The sequence below is a fragment of the Falco cherrug genome, chromosome 3, assembly GCF_023634085.1.
Source record: "Falco cherrug isolate bFalChe1 chromosome 3, bFalChe1.pri, whole genome shotgun sequence".
Taxonomy (NCBI): Eukaryota; Metazoa; Chordata; class Aves; order Falconiformes; family Falconidae; genus Falco; species Falco cherrug.
Window position 1 is genome coordinate 16,463,225 of NC_073699.1, and position 17,212 is coordinate 16,480,436.

Genomic DNA, 17,212 nt, shown 5'->3' on the forward strand with positions numbered 1-17,212 from the left:
GGACGGATTCATGCCTGATGGAATTCTCTGGTCTTCTTTCCCCCGCTGCTTCATTCAACTATATTTGGGCTGTTCCTTCTTATAAAAAGAAAATTTTCTTTTCTCTCATTCTTGTCTTGGCAGGTACCTTAACATGGGGAACCTTCTAAAAGTTTTGACATGCACAGACCTTGAGCAGGGGCCAAATTTTTTCCTTGATTTTGAAAGTGAGAAGATGATTTTATATATCTATTACTCTTTGCCTGCAGTAGACTGCATTTGTCATGTATTAAATGTATGTTTTCACTTTGCCATTCTTCTAACAGCTTTGCATGCTTGAGCTATGGATAATTGTTAGCAGGCTTTTGTAGAAAGCAATAATCTGTTTTAAAATAACCTCTGTTTCTAAAATATAGAATCTTTATTTCAGGGAGGGCTTTCAAAACATATTTTACTGTTGGGATTTGATACGGTTCTTGTTTTGAAGCAAAATTCCGTCTGCTTTTAACCAAAACTTTTAAAAGAATTTGAGTTACTTTTTAAGACTTACTGTAAATTGCAAGAACATAACATGCACCTTAGAGGAAGGACTGAATATGAAACCTGATTTTCTTCACTCCCAGTGTGCCACCGAATAATGCTGCATGTGCAGATTGGCTCACAACAGTTATTCATAGCTCTCCGACACCATCACGTTAAAGGTGTATATGTGAACCTTATTCAATTTGGCATTGAAATTTGACAGTTAAGCTCATCCCTCTTTAAAAGGGGGGTGCAGTGTAGAGATTAAATTGCTTTTGAAAAGAAGAGAGGAATAGCTTGTCTGATCAATGCCAAACATTCTGGAAGGTTCACATATTTTTAGCGTTTCTGCTTTTATTTTTTGTTGCATGATACGACATAGCCTAAGAATGGCAGGTAAGTGGTGTTGGCTGTTGCTATGCATGTTTAATTACTTTCTTTTGGGATACGCTATTGCTTTACCCAGCTGTACTTCAGCAAGCATAAGAAAACTAATGTTCGTGCATTTTGACCATGTAATAAAATACAGTGGAATAGCGTAATAAAAAAATTGATGAAGTATTGTGATATGGATAATTTGAGATTCATTATATCATCTTTTCTTCCCCCAAATTATTTTTCAATTGTGTTTGATAAAACAGGAGCAGTTGGTTATATTAGTTCTAATATGAAAGTGAATGCTTGGGGAAATAGGTTTTTGCTTCAGTGATGTTTAAAGTTATAACTTCTCTAAATCCTTATCCTGTGCTGTTGATTTTATCAATTGTCTCTTCTGAATGTATTGATATTGGAAGATGATAGCCATGCAAATTATTCATAAAGGGAAGATAATCAAGGGCTGTGTTCAAGAATCAGAAAGAAATCAGATCTCACATGGCAGAATAGGTGCGACATAGTGAAGTAGGGAGTAACTGGTATGGGAGAACACTGGAGTTGTGTAGCTCCAGCTTAATCTGCAAATACTGACCATTTCATCGGACTAAATTAATTCAGGTTAGCTGGATACAAGAGGCATAATTCTGAAATCAATTTCAATAAAAACTGCTGCTATTTTTAAGAAAATTCTGATTCTTTAGTTATCAGTTTTGTTTTAAAGTGCATGTTTTGAGCATGAACAAGATTTGGCATGAGAGTAAGCAGGTTGCTGACATGAAATGTTTACATATGCAGTCAAATTAAGTGACTTATATTATGGCTGAATTGTTAGACTGTTCTTTATTCATTTTGGACCCTGTCCTGCATTTGTTTCTGCTGCAATACTGTGTATCCATGCTTCTTTCTACTCTGTTTCAGATAGCTTGCCTTGACAGGATCTTGGCTTTGACACAGTCAAGATCTTTCTTCAAGACTTGGCACTTAATCTTGTGATACTTAACGTTGTGTTTTTATGTGGAAGAGCAAGTAAGCTCTGTATTAAAAACAAATTTGCCAGTTCAGTGTTATGCCTGGCCCAATAATAAATAGTTCAAAGTAGTTTTGGTTCTTAAATCCATATGTATTTTTGGAGTGAGCAGACTAGTTAAACATTTCTTGCACAATACCATAAAGAGCTAAAAATCTAATGTCCATCAAGCTTTATAGGGATACAAACTCCACATTTAGAAAGGTTTTAGACTGGTTTCCAAGATACCTTTTTTCCCAGATACTTACCTTGGTGCTAGATTTCAGTGATTTGTGTGACTATCAGAATACATGCAAAAAACCCTCTGATGAATGATGTAATGGGCCATTGGCTTTTCCTTGCCAACGCTGGTTATGCTTGTGTTTCCTTTGGTCATTCACATTACCTGTTTGAAACAAATAGTTGTCTTAAGCATTCTACCGAAGTCTCTGCAGTGCCACTTTTAACATGAGCAGAGGAAAAGGCACGGCTTGGTAAGGACTATGTTGTTAAAATAAACCACCACCTACAATGTGGGAAACTTACAGCTCAACTTATATGTTGGTGTCATTACTGTCACAGTGCAAATCCTTTTCAAATATACCAATAGCAGCTAATACACAGAGTACTTCTGGTTGCAGATGGCGATCTCAAGCTAGAGCTGAAAGTGTTCTGCATTACCTCCAAAGAACTTGGCTAGGTTTCAGAGGAGCCGCAAAGATTGCATTCTCTGTAATAATGATAATAGAGATGAATAAATCATTTAATCTGCAGCAGTCTGGGATTTTTCTCTCCCTTGCTTGTGAGATTTGTCCCAGACAGTTTCAGATGACTTGATGTGTTCTTCCCTGGGAAAAATCTCGGTTTAAATAGTGTTTGCTGTGCAGTATAAACTTTTAACCCCAAGTTCCTCTCCCTACTAGTTCTGTAGGCTAGCCAAATATTTTTTAAATAGTCACTAGATGTGTGTGTTCCCCACATGCAATGTTGTCATACTTTCATAGCATTTAGTTTACATAACAGTGTTCGTATATTGTTTCAAGTCTACTCTTTTGTCTTTAATACGTTAACATGTGAGCTTTATGAACTCTAAATGTAAATTGCATCTAGTGCAGCAACATTCTGATTAAATTCTAAGTTAATTTAAAGATGAACTCCCCGTTTACTTGAGGGATCTCAGTCTTCACTTTCCATACTATTGGATTAAAAATGGGAAAGTTGCCTTGAATAAACAAGGGTTGGCTCCTTTGGCAACAGTATCAAACCTCAGAACATTTCAGTGAGCAGTGCTGTGCTTACTGTATTTGTTCTTCCTTTGGAAAACTTTGCTGGGTAAAGGCAAAGCCTCATCATAAAGGTGTAGCAGGAATTTACATCTATGGAAGGAGAGAAGAGAAATCCCTGAAATTGTATGCCTCCATCCTGCTGTTTGGATGCCTGGCATTGCTGGTTGCTTTTTCTTAGTTGTCAAGACTAACTCCAGAAGTATAACTCCTTTTCCTACTGTGTGCACTCCACGCCAAGGAAAATGAGTTCCATAATTGGAGATTCTCAAGTGAAAGTCCTGTAGCTTGAGCCCTAAGGTACCTACTGATAGGTGGGAGTGCTACCTCCCATCTGTTCAAGATCACAGCAGCACTTAGGAAGAGGAACCTCTCCCTTTCTCCCCCTATGATGGGCTTTCAGAATACGGTGCCTTAACCAGCACCTGAGAAACAAATAAACCAATTGGTCTGAGCCAGCCAGTACTAGGGCTTGAAGATTTTTTTATATTGTATCTTTTAAATCTATCCTATTAACTTCCTAAATGTATTGTGAAGCAAGTATAAAAAAGTTGAGGGTTACTTTTTAAATTTGAGCTCTTTTCTAGGTGCAGAAGAATTACAAACGGGAGAGGAACTTAAGTTGCGACAAATCAGGTTTACACATTTCTTCTGCTGGAGAGGACTAGGTGCATCAAAATAAAATACTTATCAAAAGAAATAATCCAGCGCCTACTGGATTTTAAAATGTTTATATGTAGAAGTTTGGTATAATCAAAACAAAACATCAAGAAAAAAACCCCACAACCCACCACTCCAGAAAATTAAGTATAAACCATTGTTTTAGGTTTCCTGGAACATTTTAGGGAAATGAAGTACAGTAGCTGGCTGATTTACATCGTAAGTGAAACACGAACAGAGGTATTGAAGGTGTTGACTTGCGTAGCCAACTGTTCAGTGAAGACCTCTTAATTTGTATCCGAAAGGTGATTTTCATTTCTGAACCTGGAAGCTGATTGTACTACGTCTGTTCTGCTTGTTGATGGGTTTCAAAATGAGGAGGAGTTCTGGTGAGCCCTTCCGCGGTGCCCCCCTGTGTTGAAAAACGAACTCTCCTTACTAGAGAGGGTAAAGAAAAAACAGCATGAAAAATTAAATAGTCAAGAGATGTACTCAGCGTGAGACGATCCAAGTGGCAAGTCTTGATTGCATTATTTAACACCACAATCTGGAATGCTACAGAGCTTCATGTTTTAGTCTGTATTTCACTATAGCATTTCATGTTTGTGCATGAACTGCTGCCAGTCACCTGGTGCTTACCTGTCTGCTCTTTTCCCTCATTTTTTTTGTCTTCATTTCTTACAGCAGTCTTCAGCAGCTTTCAAAATTACAAATGTGACCTTTGTGATGATCTGAAAAACACTGGCCACTTTTACTCGATGCCTAATCAATGTGGTGCTCTTAACACTTTTTTTTTTTTAAAGGAGTGACAAGCTTTTTTTACCTGTGCTAATTCTTGATGGTTCTCAAAATACCACGGTTCAACTGTTGCAAGGTCTATATATAGGCATATTTTGCTAATAATGCCCACTCTATGCATTAAACCATAAAAATAAAAAGTATTATGCTAAAATTACAGCAAAATCTAGACAGGTAAAGCATATGAAACTTATTTTCTCCTAATGCAAATTTTGTTTTCTAATGCTCTTGTCCAGTGTGCAACACTAGGATACTGTGATTTTGATTTTTTTTTTTTTCTTTTTTAATGTAAGTACGTACCTAACTTCCGTTACTGTTTGTGGGAGTTATACATATGCATCATGGAAAAAACACTTTTGAAAAAACATTTTCCAGACTTTGAACTGTACAAAATCATGAGGATATATTGTCCATAGATAACTTTTGTCCCTATAAAAAAGTATCTATTGTTAATACCCTGACTTTTGGCATTGGAACTCCTGAATTAAAATATCACAGTATTTATTTCATAACATATTTTACCCAGGTAAACAGAGAAGTGGATTTTTTTGTAACACCTTCATTAACCAACTAATTTTTTTAAAAAACCAATCTAACAGGAACTAACCTTACAGCTTCCATGAGCATTTTAAAAGAAAAATTGATCCCCTATCAGGTAAACCAGGTCTGAGATATCTGTACTAGATGATTATCTTTAAAGGTTAAAGCCTTTTTGTTGTTTCTTCTCAAAACATACTTCTTACTGAATTATATTTCTCTGAACATGTACATGTAGCTTTTTGAAGTGGTGATCAAATATGTTTTTGGGAAGTCTTCAGCTTGTTACAGAAGAACTGGGAGACAGCATATATTCTTCAAGAGGATGGAGAAAAAGGAAAGAAACAAACTGAGTTTACAATAGTTCTTGTTCTCAGCTCTGATTTTGCAATTAGTGCAATAAATAATGTTTTGAGAATTAAATATATTTAGAAGTAAAAGATATGGCTCCTTTCCCAACCAGTAAAAGGAGAGGCAGGGAAGATGGAAAATAATCAGGTGCAGTGTTTCTGGATAATGGTAGTCACAAACACCTCCTGTAATATCTGCAGCGAAGGGTGTCAAAATTTTGAGCGCTTGCATGAGGTCTCTTCCATTAGGCCTGTACTGCACCCTAAAGTGACATTGATATGATAGTCATAAAGATGACTTGTCAGGATTTCTTTTCCTAACTCAATTTTAAGTAAGTCAGGAAGGATAGATTCCAGGTGGAATTTTGGGGTGCTAAATGAAGCTAAAAGACTACTAAAATACAATTACTCCCTTGGAGTTCCTCATAAATTGTAGTAGCCCAGAGAATGGAAATTCTTGATGAGCTGCTGCATGAAGAATTTGTCCCATAGGTGATGGTATATGCCTATTGAATTCCATATTGTTGTTAAATATATATATATATATTTAATATGTTCTACTGTTTAGATGCCCAACCTACAGAATCTGAAAAGGAAATTTATAATCAGGTGAATGTAGTGTTAAAGGATGCAGAAGGAATACTGGAAGACTTGCAGTCATATAGAGGAGCTGGCCATGAAATACGAGAGGTGAGCTAGAGTGTTACGATTGTGCACAACCTGTGGGTGTTCATTGTCCGATCCTAACCAAATACTGCTGGATTTTAACTTTGCTTGCAGGAGCTGTTCTGGCAAAGCATGTTGTCTATTAAAATTGCTGTCTTGAATTTCTGCTTTGGAATGTCCCTTTTTAACAGTGAAACAGATGTTGCTTGTTTCAGCAATATTAATGCACATATGTAATAGCAAATGATGCTTCTCAAACTTTCTATGGAACTGTTGCTATTGCTTTTTCTTTATATTGCCATGTAAGCTCTTCTTGAGTTAGTGGTGAATTTGGAAAGGAGCATGGCATGACAACAGTGAGTAGTGTCGACAATATTGAGTAGTGTTGACATCTTTTTGTACACTAATTGGAGAAGTCTGATGTGTGGTAATCCTAACACAAAAGGCATCTTGTTTTCAGTCCCTTTTAATTGGTTTTTATTTACTAAAGTAGATGTTTGGAACAGAAGTGAAGTTTCTGTACAGCATGTCACTCCATTTTTCCTTTACATTTAAGAAAGGGTGGAATAAATACTCTCTCAACCCCCTTTCCTTCTTCCTCAGATGCAGCAGTGAGGGCTGCTGTGTTCCTGAAGTGAGGAGTTACTCGCTCTAACATACACTTAAGAAATACTATTAGATAGGAGGAGTTTCTGCTTACTCCAGATGAATTTGAGGTACTTATAGCTATTCAGCTTTCATTAGAGTACCATGAGTTTTTTTTTCTCTGAATTTGTAAGGTATATTTAAGAAGGGTGACTGTGTCACACACAACCCTTAGTAGGGGTGATGGTGAAGCTTACTTGCTCTTCAAGGAAGGAGGATGTTCAGAGAGAGGCTGTAGGATTGGGCAGAAATGTGTGTGTCTCAGCAAGGAAGCCTGCAGCATCTGTGGAGAAAGAAGAGAGGCATTCCTGAGAGGAGGTAGACATTGCAAGAAGGAAACTTCATAGCGACCACAGAGGAGTGCGCAGCAAGTCACAGCCCAGGGTTTGACTGCAACAGATTTTGGAATTAAGGACTTGACCATGAAGGTGCAGCAGGAGAGTTATGAGCATTTTTATCTCTGTTTTCTTAGTAATTTTCAGTTTCTAAATAGTCAGTTTCTATCTGGAAAACACGGAGAGATTGAATTTAAGGCTCTATGTGTTTGGGAGGCTTACTATAAAGACAAGTTCTATGCATATATACCTCAAAGCTCTGGTTACACACCATGCCTTAGTAGCACTTTATGTTGTTGATTATGCTTAAATGTTCCTAGTCTAATATTTAGCCTGAATTTTGCAACAAATATTTTTGATTTTTCTTTTTCCCCTTTGCAAATTCAAAATAGATACCAACATTAGAGTAGGGCTTTGATCACTAAACGTTTTTTGCTTGGAGGTACCCCAGTAAAGCTGTTAATTTTAATTGATGTACATTTATGTAAATTTTCTTATTTAAGTAGTTTTATTTTTGCAGTTTCTTTATACTGTCTGCAAGTTGTTTTCCTATTCAGGATACTTATTTTCAACACAAGTTTTTAAGAGCTTTTTGGAACAGACATGGGTTAGTACAGGCTTGTATCTCAACTGGAAACTTCTCAGTAGGTAGGCTTTTTAATTACTAGCTCTTGAAACAATTGTCCTGCATAGATTATTTTTTTTCCCAGTACTGTATCAGTTATTCTTAATCTAAGCATACTTTTTTCCTCTTTCTTGTCTAATTTCAGGCAATACAGCATCCCAATGATGAGAAGCTGCAAGAGAAGGCATGGGGTGCAGTTGTTCCACTAGTAGGCAAACTAAAGAAATTCTATGAATTTTCTCAAAGACTAGGTACGTGGCATGGTACTAACTTGGGGGTTTTGTCTTCATTAGTTAGTACGTTTGGCATATTCAGATGTGATCTCGTCTGGGTCAGGCCCTTGTTAGTGGATAAAAGCTCATATTGCATAGATTCCTTCAGTAGTTTGGAATAGATCTTACTTACATCTGCATACTACCTTCTTGCATGTAAACAAACTTAATTCAGTGGATACCTTAGAGGAGAGAGAGAGAATGGGAGTGTACTTGTTATCCTCTCTCTCTACCCCTTTAATAACTCTGGAAAGCACTAGCTAGCTGATAGTTTTGAAAATTAGTAAACTAATTCATTGGCAATGAGTTCTGCTAATGTTTCTGATACTAAGAGTTCTTAAAAGTGACTGTTATTCCCACCCAAACACCAGAAGTGTTTTGGTCTTGGAAATGCCTGAGCAGGTGCAATAGTTAAGATGGCACTTCGTGCCTTTTACAAAACCAGCTTGACTGATGTGCTTAAGCTGATAAAACCTATTAGACTTGATTTGTTTTTTCACAAACCATCCATTGTTACCTCACTTTTAGACAGTTATTAGCATAGCTCACGAAAAAATGAGCTCAAAAATTGGTAGCTTTTTGCAGGTAAATTCTGCTTTGTTAAAGAGGTGAGATGTTCTTCTCAAGAAGCTAAGCAGGAAATTGGGTTATAGGTTTATCTTAAAAGAACCCAAAACAAACAAAAAAACCCGCCAAACCCCCATATATTCTACTGGTAGCTGTGTGCCTCTAATTCTGTGTTATCTTAAAGGCTGCAGTCTGCTAACATGGGTTATTGCAATATTTCCTACATAAATGTTGCAGACAGAGCTTGAATAAAACTTTTCAAGAAGGTTTTCATGGCTGTTAGTACTGATTAGACCTAGTCTTAACAGCAGTTTGTAAGTAAATACAGTAACACTGGCACACGGAAGCAATTCATCAAGCCCCTTTATTATTAATTACCATCTATTTTGGCAGATGTGTGTTTTAAGTCTAGCATGCAGAATATCTGTCAGTAGAGATACAAGAAGCAGGTGCAGTTGTATATTGCAAAATACTCTCCTCTCGTTTAAGAGGCAGGATTGCGAGGTCTGTTGGGAGCCCTGACAAGCACTCCATATTCACCAACGCAACACCTGGAGCGAGAGCAGGCTCTTGCTAAGCAGTTTGCAGAAATTCTTCACTTTACACTCCGATTTGATGAGCTCAAGGTAAGAACTTGTAATTTTGTAATCACAAAAGCTAGCAAAGAGAGAACAAGTCTTATTTACCGAAGCAATGTTAGTTGTGTTCTGTTCTAGGATAGAGCATGCCGCACATCCTCAAGTATCTACTATGCTTGGCTTGTTTGCATGACCTAGAGTTAGATTAACTGGAAGGCTGATGAAATATCTTATTAGCTTTAGGCATTTATTTTATTTCAGTTCATACTAATCGTGTTTCTTCATCTGAATTTTGCATATCTCTTGGGATAATGCTGCTGCTTTTTGTATGTGCACACCCATAGTCCAGCTGTTTTCTTGCTAATGTGCAAAGAACTAAACTGAAATGATGTTAATTTGCTGGTCTGATCCTTGGAGGCAAAGAAGCAAATCCATATTTTTTTCAACCTACTAATTTCAAACTCCTGTTTAGGAGACTACTCCTTTTCTTGTTTTTGTTAGATCTTGTGAAAAATCTGAGTATTTAACCAGAAACCTTTGCTCTACATCCATACATATCACTTCCCAACATGTCACAGGCCTTTTTACTTCAGAAGGCTGAATGTTTTCTCATTCTCAGTCTTACATTTTATGAAAACTTGTCCTTATATAGTTTGTTACAACTCTTCTGCTTCCATGTCTATATAGATGACAAATCCTGCTATACAGAATGACTTCAGCTACTACAGAAGAACTCTGAGCCGTATGAGGATTAACAATGTCCCAGTAGGTAACCCTTGGATGAGATGAAACGCAGGCTTATGCTACCACCTAACTTTTTCATGTGCAGAGCAACTAAGTTCTTCTTTCCTTCTGTTTTATAGGCAGAGGGAGAAAATGAAGTAAATAATGAGTTGGCAAACAGAATGTCTTTATTTTATGCTGAAGCAACGCCAATGTTGAAAACCTTAAGTGATGCTACAACAAAGTTTGTGTCAGAGGTAAGAGTGTATATTTGTGACTTGGATAGTGTACTTCAAAACACTGCAGAGCCAGACATAGTTTTGGAAAACAAAACTCTTCTACCAGGCTTAATTTCACATCTAGAAATCAAACTTGGGTTTTGGAGCCTCAGGGAACATACAGTATCTTTCTTGGATGCTGTAGAGGTTAGAATAAGTTCAGATAGCCACCTTGTGGATGTGTTGCCAAAAGTTGAAGTATTACAAATTGGTAGTGATAGTTTTCCTCAAGGAGGGAGGTGGGAAGTGGTAAGTGTGTTGCCTGCGTTTTGGTCGTGGTTTGGAGCAGAAATTTCGAAGGCAAACAGCTTGATTTTCTGTGGTTGAAATGGAAATGGAATTAAAACATAGCTTCCTTCTTTCCTTACCAAGACACTTATTTTGCTGTGTGAAGTCAAGTATACTTTAAGAGGGGAGAAACCTGAACAGTATGCCAACATTTTGACACATCCCTATTTATCCTTAACTAAGTATTAGTGGTAAAATACAGTCACTACAAGTATTGTGCTTGTCTTCTGATAACTGGTGATTTTTGTCTTACATGCACACTGTTTCTTAATAATTATACATTACATGTTTAATACAAAGATACATTAGTTTTTTATTATTTTTTCTGGAGTTACGCTTTACACTTGAAATGCCTTGAGAAAAACAACCTCTTATTTTCATTACTTGCAACAATTTAAAGTTTTACTATTGCAGCATATGCATGTATTTGGCTATAGAAATTTCTGTCTTAAAGAACAGCTTAGACGATTCCTTTAAAACTTCCCTAAAGTCAATAGTGTCAATGGTGTATTTCTATAACTACAAATAAGCAAGCAAAACCTGTGTGATAGGCTTTGCTCTGGAAGTCATGAGTCTGTATTGTAACATTTTAAAAAAACAGTGCAAGGCTACCTGACTTACCGTAGTTGTGTTGGTGTTTTCAATTCCTCCACATTGCCATGCCAGCAGATCACGAAGGCTTGATTTAGGTTTTATGGTATAATATTTCACAACAATTGAATTGGAAACTGTTTATCTTCTTCTGCAGAATAAAAATTTACCGATAGAGAATACTACAGATTGCTTAAGCACCATGGCTAGTGTGTGCAGGGTCATGCTGGAAACCCCGTGAGTATAAACAGTGCTTGTATTGTGTATGAATCGTCTCTGTTTATGACATGACTTGTGATGCATAAGGTGAAAGAAATATAATTGGGGTAATTAGAAACTATGCTGTCTTCTTTTTACCAGCTTAGTTGTATTACCTTGACATGAAGCTATCTTGTCTCATTTTCCTAGCCATGCAATCATGCGGTCTACTTTTCTGAACGTATTAATATTTTAAAATAGAATGGCTATGAAAGCTAGACGACCTCTTGGCACCCTTTATAAATGGTTTTCTCATGTATAATTCAGGGAAATACACTATCTGAGCATGATTGCCTAGGGCCCTCCTGAAAGAGGAGTTATGGGCAATGCATTGGGTGGTACCTCCTTGCAAGTTGGTTTGGCTGATGGCTGTAACAAAACTACAGCACTCTGCCTGGGGAATTATGAGAGTTTTAGGCATGAAGGCAGTCCTTTGTCTACTGTAAATTGGAGAGGCACTGGGAGTATGAACAAAAAGTCAAACTAAACTTCGGGGGTTTATCTGTTTCTTCTGGCTCCTAGGTAGTTTCCCATTGGTAAAATTACTCAGGAATGAGATATGGCTTACTTAAGTTTGTCTAAATACTGCAGTACACTTGTTTTAGAGCACAAGATCCCCAAATATTCTTAAACTTCTTAGGAATGGTCTCTCCCATACAAGAAAAGTTAAGTGTTGCTCCTTAAGCTTACCTTTTTTGGCCTTTTTTTTTTATTTTTACCTCTCCCTGCGTCAGAAATTTGGGTTGTATGTCAGATGGCGGCAGGGAAAAGGGTAGGAAGCATTGAAAGCAAAGGTAGTATGTATTGTTTTAATTTTTTCCCCTGAGAGAGGAAAAAACCCAAACCCACAAACCCAAACGTGAAATGGCACGTAGCAGCAGGGTATTATGGTAGGTTTGAGAATCCTTGTTAATCTTCAGATGACTTTCTAAGCAGCAGTCTGACTTGTAAGCAGGTTATTGAAAGGAAAAAGGAAAACTCAGAGGTCTGGGGTTGGTGGGTTTTGGTGTTTGGTGTTGTTTTTTTTCCTCTGAGGATTTATAGTAGGATTTTTCTGTTTGATGTTATTTCGAGCGTTACTAGTATGTATTCTTATCTTACAGTGAATATAGAAGCAGGTTTACAAATGAGGAAACAGTATCCTTCTGTCTGAGGGTAATGGTGGGTGTCATCATACTCTATGACCATGTGCATCCAGTGGGCGCTTTTGCCAAAACTTCAAAAATTGATGTAAGTTTATTGTTACTAAATAATCTTTGGAGTATTTAAATTGTGTGGGGGCTCCTTTTTTGTCCTTCAGGATTTAGTACCAGATGTACACTTTGTATTCATGCTAAATGCACAGTGGTAGCTCTTAGCAAACCACATACATAAGTAGCGAGAAATACTAACTAGGCTTTCGGACACGTAAATGGTCATTGTTAGGTCATGGGAAAATCTGTTCTGTTGGAATTCAGGTAGTGTCTTGAAATACTTGTAAACAGTGGTGGTGTTGAAAGATCCAAATCAGAACGACTAGAAAGAACAATGGCATCTGGCTTGTTCCTCACTGTCTGGTAAAAAGCTAGGTTCATCATCCACCGTCCTTAAGTCTTTAACTTTCTGCTGTTGTTCGATAGTAAGCGTGGGAAATACATGCTGTTACTGTATGTTCCGTCGTGGTTGTTTCAAATGAGTTGTTCCCGTTGTATTAGCTACAGTTTGTCAATATTTCAGTGGCTGAATGTAATCATTAATGGATTTATGATGAAGATTTTTGTTTATGGTCCCTTTTTTGTCTAAGATTGATAAAGCAGAGCTTGACATCAAAGTGGCATTGTCCAAAGATACACAGATATTTTTTTTAAGTAGCTAAGCCATTGTCATAGGAAAATGTAATACGGAAAGCTTAATTCCTTTCTAATATTAAGAAAATGTCTTTACACTGCTGCCTTTTTTAAACTTTTCTCTCTGACAAATGGAATATAAAACATTCTATAAATTTAGAAGGTATTAGCATAAAAAAACCTTATTTTTTTTAACTCCTAGATGAAAGGATGCATCAAAGTTCTTAAAGACCAGCCTCCTAACAGTGTAGAAGGCCTTCTAAATGCTCTCAGGTACTCTTACTTTTTCTTTTGAAATATTTTAATGTGAATTTTCATGAATTGTTCAGGGCATTTCCTTCAGCAGCGAAGTATTCAGTCTGTGTCGCAGGTAAAAGGTGAATGTGGTTATTGCAGGCTTCTCTCCCCATGTGTCTGGAGACAGAGATGCAAGAAGAAGCTACTGTGTTTTAAAAGCCAGGTCATAAACTTGCAGTTGTTTGTTCTAAAATAACTTTTTGCATACTTGGACTGCGTGCAGGTTAAGAATGAGTCTGTAGAGGTAAGCGTGCCAGAGTAGATGCTGTACCTGAAGTTAAAACTGATGACAACATTTAGTACATACTAAAAGCTAAGTAGAAGTAACTGTGATCACATCTACTGGTTGAACAACCAAACAAGCCACATGGTGTGCGCACTGTGGCTTGTGCCAGCTTACCAAAGAAATGGCTGGAAGTTTGCATTGGCCATATCCTCAGCTGTGTGTGGTTTGACCATGACTTAATGATTCTGTTTATTATTAGTAGAATATAAGAACAGTTTTACGTGATTTTTGTGTTTCACAGATAGCTTCAAACATGTAGGGCAGGTAGTTCTGTTTTGCGTTTTTTTAGTATGTAACTAGAAATTGTTCTTCTCTCACAAAGTGCTAGGGCAACAGTCTAAATCTTTCTGCCATAGATTACATGAGAGAAGTTGCCACATTAGTTGGAGAGGTAAGGAAAAATCACTGATTCTGTATAGAAACTGAAAACCCACTACTTTCGATCATAAAGCTGCATCTATAGTCAGTTACATGTTCTTCATGTGAGTGTCCGGCATCAGAGGAGTGGCAAAAAGTGCCAAAATGTGATGGGCAATTAAATACTTCATCTTGTCCCTACTTGAAAAGGTATCGTGTCGTTTTGGTAACAGTTAACTGTAACTGAACGTTGTTATTCATGGGCTCGCTTTGAAATGCGGAAGCTTTAATTCGTCTTGCCTAAAAGTGCAGTTGTACTTCGTTTTTCTTATCTGCACTGAAACTGCTTTAATTTCATTTGCCCTCATTCTTGTGTTGAGATGTGGTAAGAAGTGAAATAATGTGGCATCATAAATGGTTTCACTTGCAAAGTTTTTTCAGGTTATTAGCTAAAGAACAAAAGTAAATTTGGGCTTAATTTGAGACTTCATGTGAGTATTTCCATGCTTGAATCATTCTGTTACTCATCTCTGAACCTCCTGTATGTGATCAGTCTTTGAGATGGTGATCAGTAAAAACACAAGCTTCCAGAAGGAAGATGCTAAATTAGCATTTGTTTTCTGACTAATTCGTTGTGATTGCAGCTGCAACTGAACACTGATCTTTACTGGTACTTCATTTGTCCTCATCATGGTTGACACTATTCAAGTACCTGGGAAGCGTAGTTCAGGTGCTTGCTCCATTCGGTGTTGTTTTATGATAAGTAGTGTAAATTCACCCTGTGCTCTCATGCTGACCTTCCAGCACAACCAACCCATTTCATGCATGCATACTTTAACAGGCCTAGCTTCGTAAATTTGATTACTTGTTTGGGTGGGATATTTAAATCTTTTTGTCTAAATGCCATCTTGAATTGTTAGGAAGAGATGCAGAGGTGAGCTGCTTTGTGTGTGTGATGAAAGCAGATTCAGGATGATGTCATGAGAAACTAAGTCTTAGATTCTGGAGGAATGTTAGAAGTTCTTGTGTTTTCTCAAGAGATAAATAATGTGTCTCAAAAACAAATGGAAGGTGGTATGGATTTCAGAGAGAGATCAGCTGTTTATAATTTGAAATTCATGCAAGTATTGTAATCGTGTTCAGCTTTTTCACATGGGCAGAATACCAAGTGCAGTAACTTTTCAGGCTTTTAGAAAACCTTAGGCCTTTTGTTTGTGGAACGTATAAATTGCCAAAAAGTGCTGAAATCTATATTGATAGTAATTTCCAAATCAAAAAGTCATTGTATATTCTTGAAGTGAACAACTAAAATGTCACTGCAGTTGTGGATAACAATGAAAATGCTAATTTAACATATTAAATTTAAATTGCAAAATAAATTTTTACTTGCTTTTGCATTACAGTTAGAAGAGGAAGATCAGGGAAGCCAGCACTGAGGATATACAGTACTTTCTTTTAAAATAAGAAATGACTAAGTTTTTTGTAGCGACTTGAAAATGTGTTGCTAGAATGTCTATACTACTTAGTTTTAGCAGCACAGTTACTTAAGCAAGCAGGAAATTAGGCAGAAAAGCGATTAAATCCATTCTAAACCCATTACCATTGAGGAATCTTAGAAAAGTTTGGTCACTGAAAGTTTTGAAGAGAAGTTTCTGAGGCTGTGTGTTATTTGAAGATGTTTCCTGTGGACCGGAGACCTTGAGTTAGTCTTACTGATAATTACTTATCACATACGGAAACGTAAATTTACTATGAAATGTCCTAAGTGCACAAATGCCGTCATCCAGCTGAGGCTTATTTTGAATGCCCCTTGGTGCAAGGCTGTTGGGTTATCGTTCTGATTGATGATAGCATTTTCTGATCAGAATGTCTGATCTGTGTATTGGGTAACAACTGTGGAGCTGGGGGTGATAAGTGGCCGAGAGTGAGCCGTGAACAGAGAAATGGTGTATTTGTTAAGCCGAAGTAAAGTAACATCCGTGCTTTTCTCAACTTGATTTTTATTTCTCTGTTTAGGTACACAACAAAGCATTTGAATGATGAGACTACCTCCAAGCAAATTAAATCCATGTTGCAATAACAATTACCTGGAATCCGCACCTGCTGTAGACAGACAGTATTCTGCAATGACTGAGATGCACAGATTATTTTTTTTTTTTAGTGATTGCAACTACTATCTCGTTCATTCTTGCTTTTTATTTTCTCTCTTCCTGTTTACCTTTTTTTTTAATCACTTTCTTGTTCTTAAGTAAGCTCAGACTTCTTTTCTGTGCCAAATCAATGAAAATTACCAGTTCTGGAAGGTATTTCTACTTTTCAGAATAGCCATCCTAAGTGGCAGCTAATTATGCGTTGCATTTGGATTTCTCTGTACTGGGGAAAGATTTGTGACTTGAACTAAATATTTTTAAACTTGTGGTTTTTTCTTTTTTTGAAAAACTAATATTTAATATTGCTTCTTCTGCATGGCAAGACTGCCTACTTCTGCTATTTAAAAATCCCTTGATGACTTCATTTTCTATTGCAGCTTATTTTCATGTGCAACCATGAGGAAACTAAAAGCAGATTTGTTTAAATTAACTGTGTTTGTACAAAATGGTACCCAACACAAAGGTTTTTTTAAATGAGTAAAAACTGTTTTGTTTAAAAGTTACGTTTGCATTTTGACTCATTTTTGTAAGGATGTATGTTGTATGTTTAACCTTTAATAACTAACGTTAAACTGTGGTGTGTGCGTAGCAAAATTACGTATGCATGTTCATGTCAAATGATTGGCTGTGGATAAGATAATAAAATCGGCTTTCATTTTTCTAAGTGTGGTTTGATTTACCAGTATTTTGAGTGAGATGTCTTCGTGTTCTTTGGATTTTTACAAAAAAATAAATTTATAAATTTTATATAGTGAAAACTCTGCTGTTTCATTACCAGTAACCAGTAGTCTAATCCACTGATTTAAGCCTAGCGTGTTTCAGGGTTCTTGCTCTCCGCGCTCTGCTGCTTCACTCTCAGAAATATTACTCATACAGGGTTTGGGGGGAAGAACTTTGTGCAATCCATACAGATCCCAGTGGATGTTGCTGAAGAACCTGCATCTTGGCTACCTGTGCTGA

The 17,212-nt window shown here is 36.9% G+C and overlaps 1 protein-coding gene across 13 annotated transcripts in view; it reads left to right on the top strand.

Moving 5' to 3' along the window:
- Nucleotides 1-16,916, top strand: part of CYRIB (CYFIP related Rac1 interactor B) — a 98,822-nt gene extending 81,906 nt beyond the window's left edge. For 9 of the 13 annotated variants that reach the window (XM_055706531.1, XM_055706533.1, XM_055706532.1 and 6 more), the window contains 10 exons: nt 124-206; nt 6,079-6,200; nt 7,927-8,032; nt 9,110-9,246; nt 9,886-9,963; nt 10,062-10,178; nt 11,236-11,315; nt 12,440-12,566; nt 13,365-13,435; nt 16,119-16,916. In XM_055706531.1, coding sequence (XP_055562506.1) covers nt 134-206; nt 6,079-6,200; nt 7,927-8,032; nt 9,110-9,246; nt 9,886-9,963; nt 10,062-10,178; nt 11,236-11,315; nt 12,440-12,566; nt 13,365-13,435; nt 16,119-16,182 — 975 coding nt within the window. In that variant the 5' untranslated portion in view covers nt 124-133 and the 3' untranslated portion in view covers nt 16,183-16,916. The remainder of the gene's footprint in view (nt 1-123; nt 207-6,078; nt 6,201-7,926; nt 8,033-9,109; nt 9,247-9,885; nt 9,964-10,061; nt 10,179-11,235; nt 11,316-12,439; nt 12,567-13,364; nt 13,436-16,118) is intronic. The other 4 variants (XM_055706536.1, XM_055706537.1, XM_055706528.1 and 1 more) reach the window with 2 other exon arrangements.
- Nucleotides 16,917-17,212: the final 296 nt, after the last annotated feature.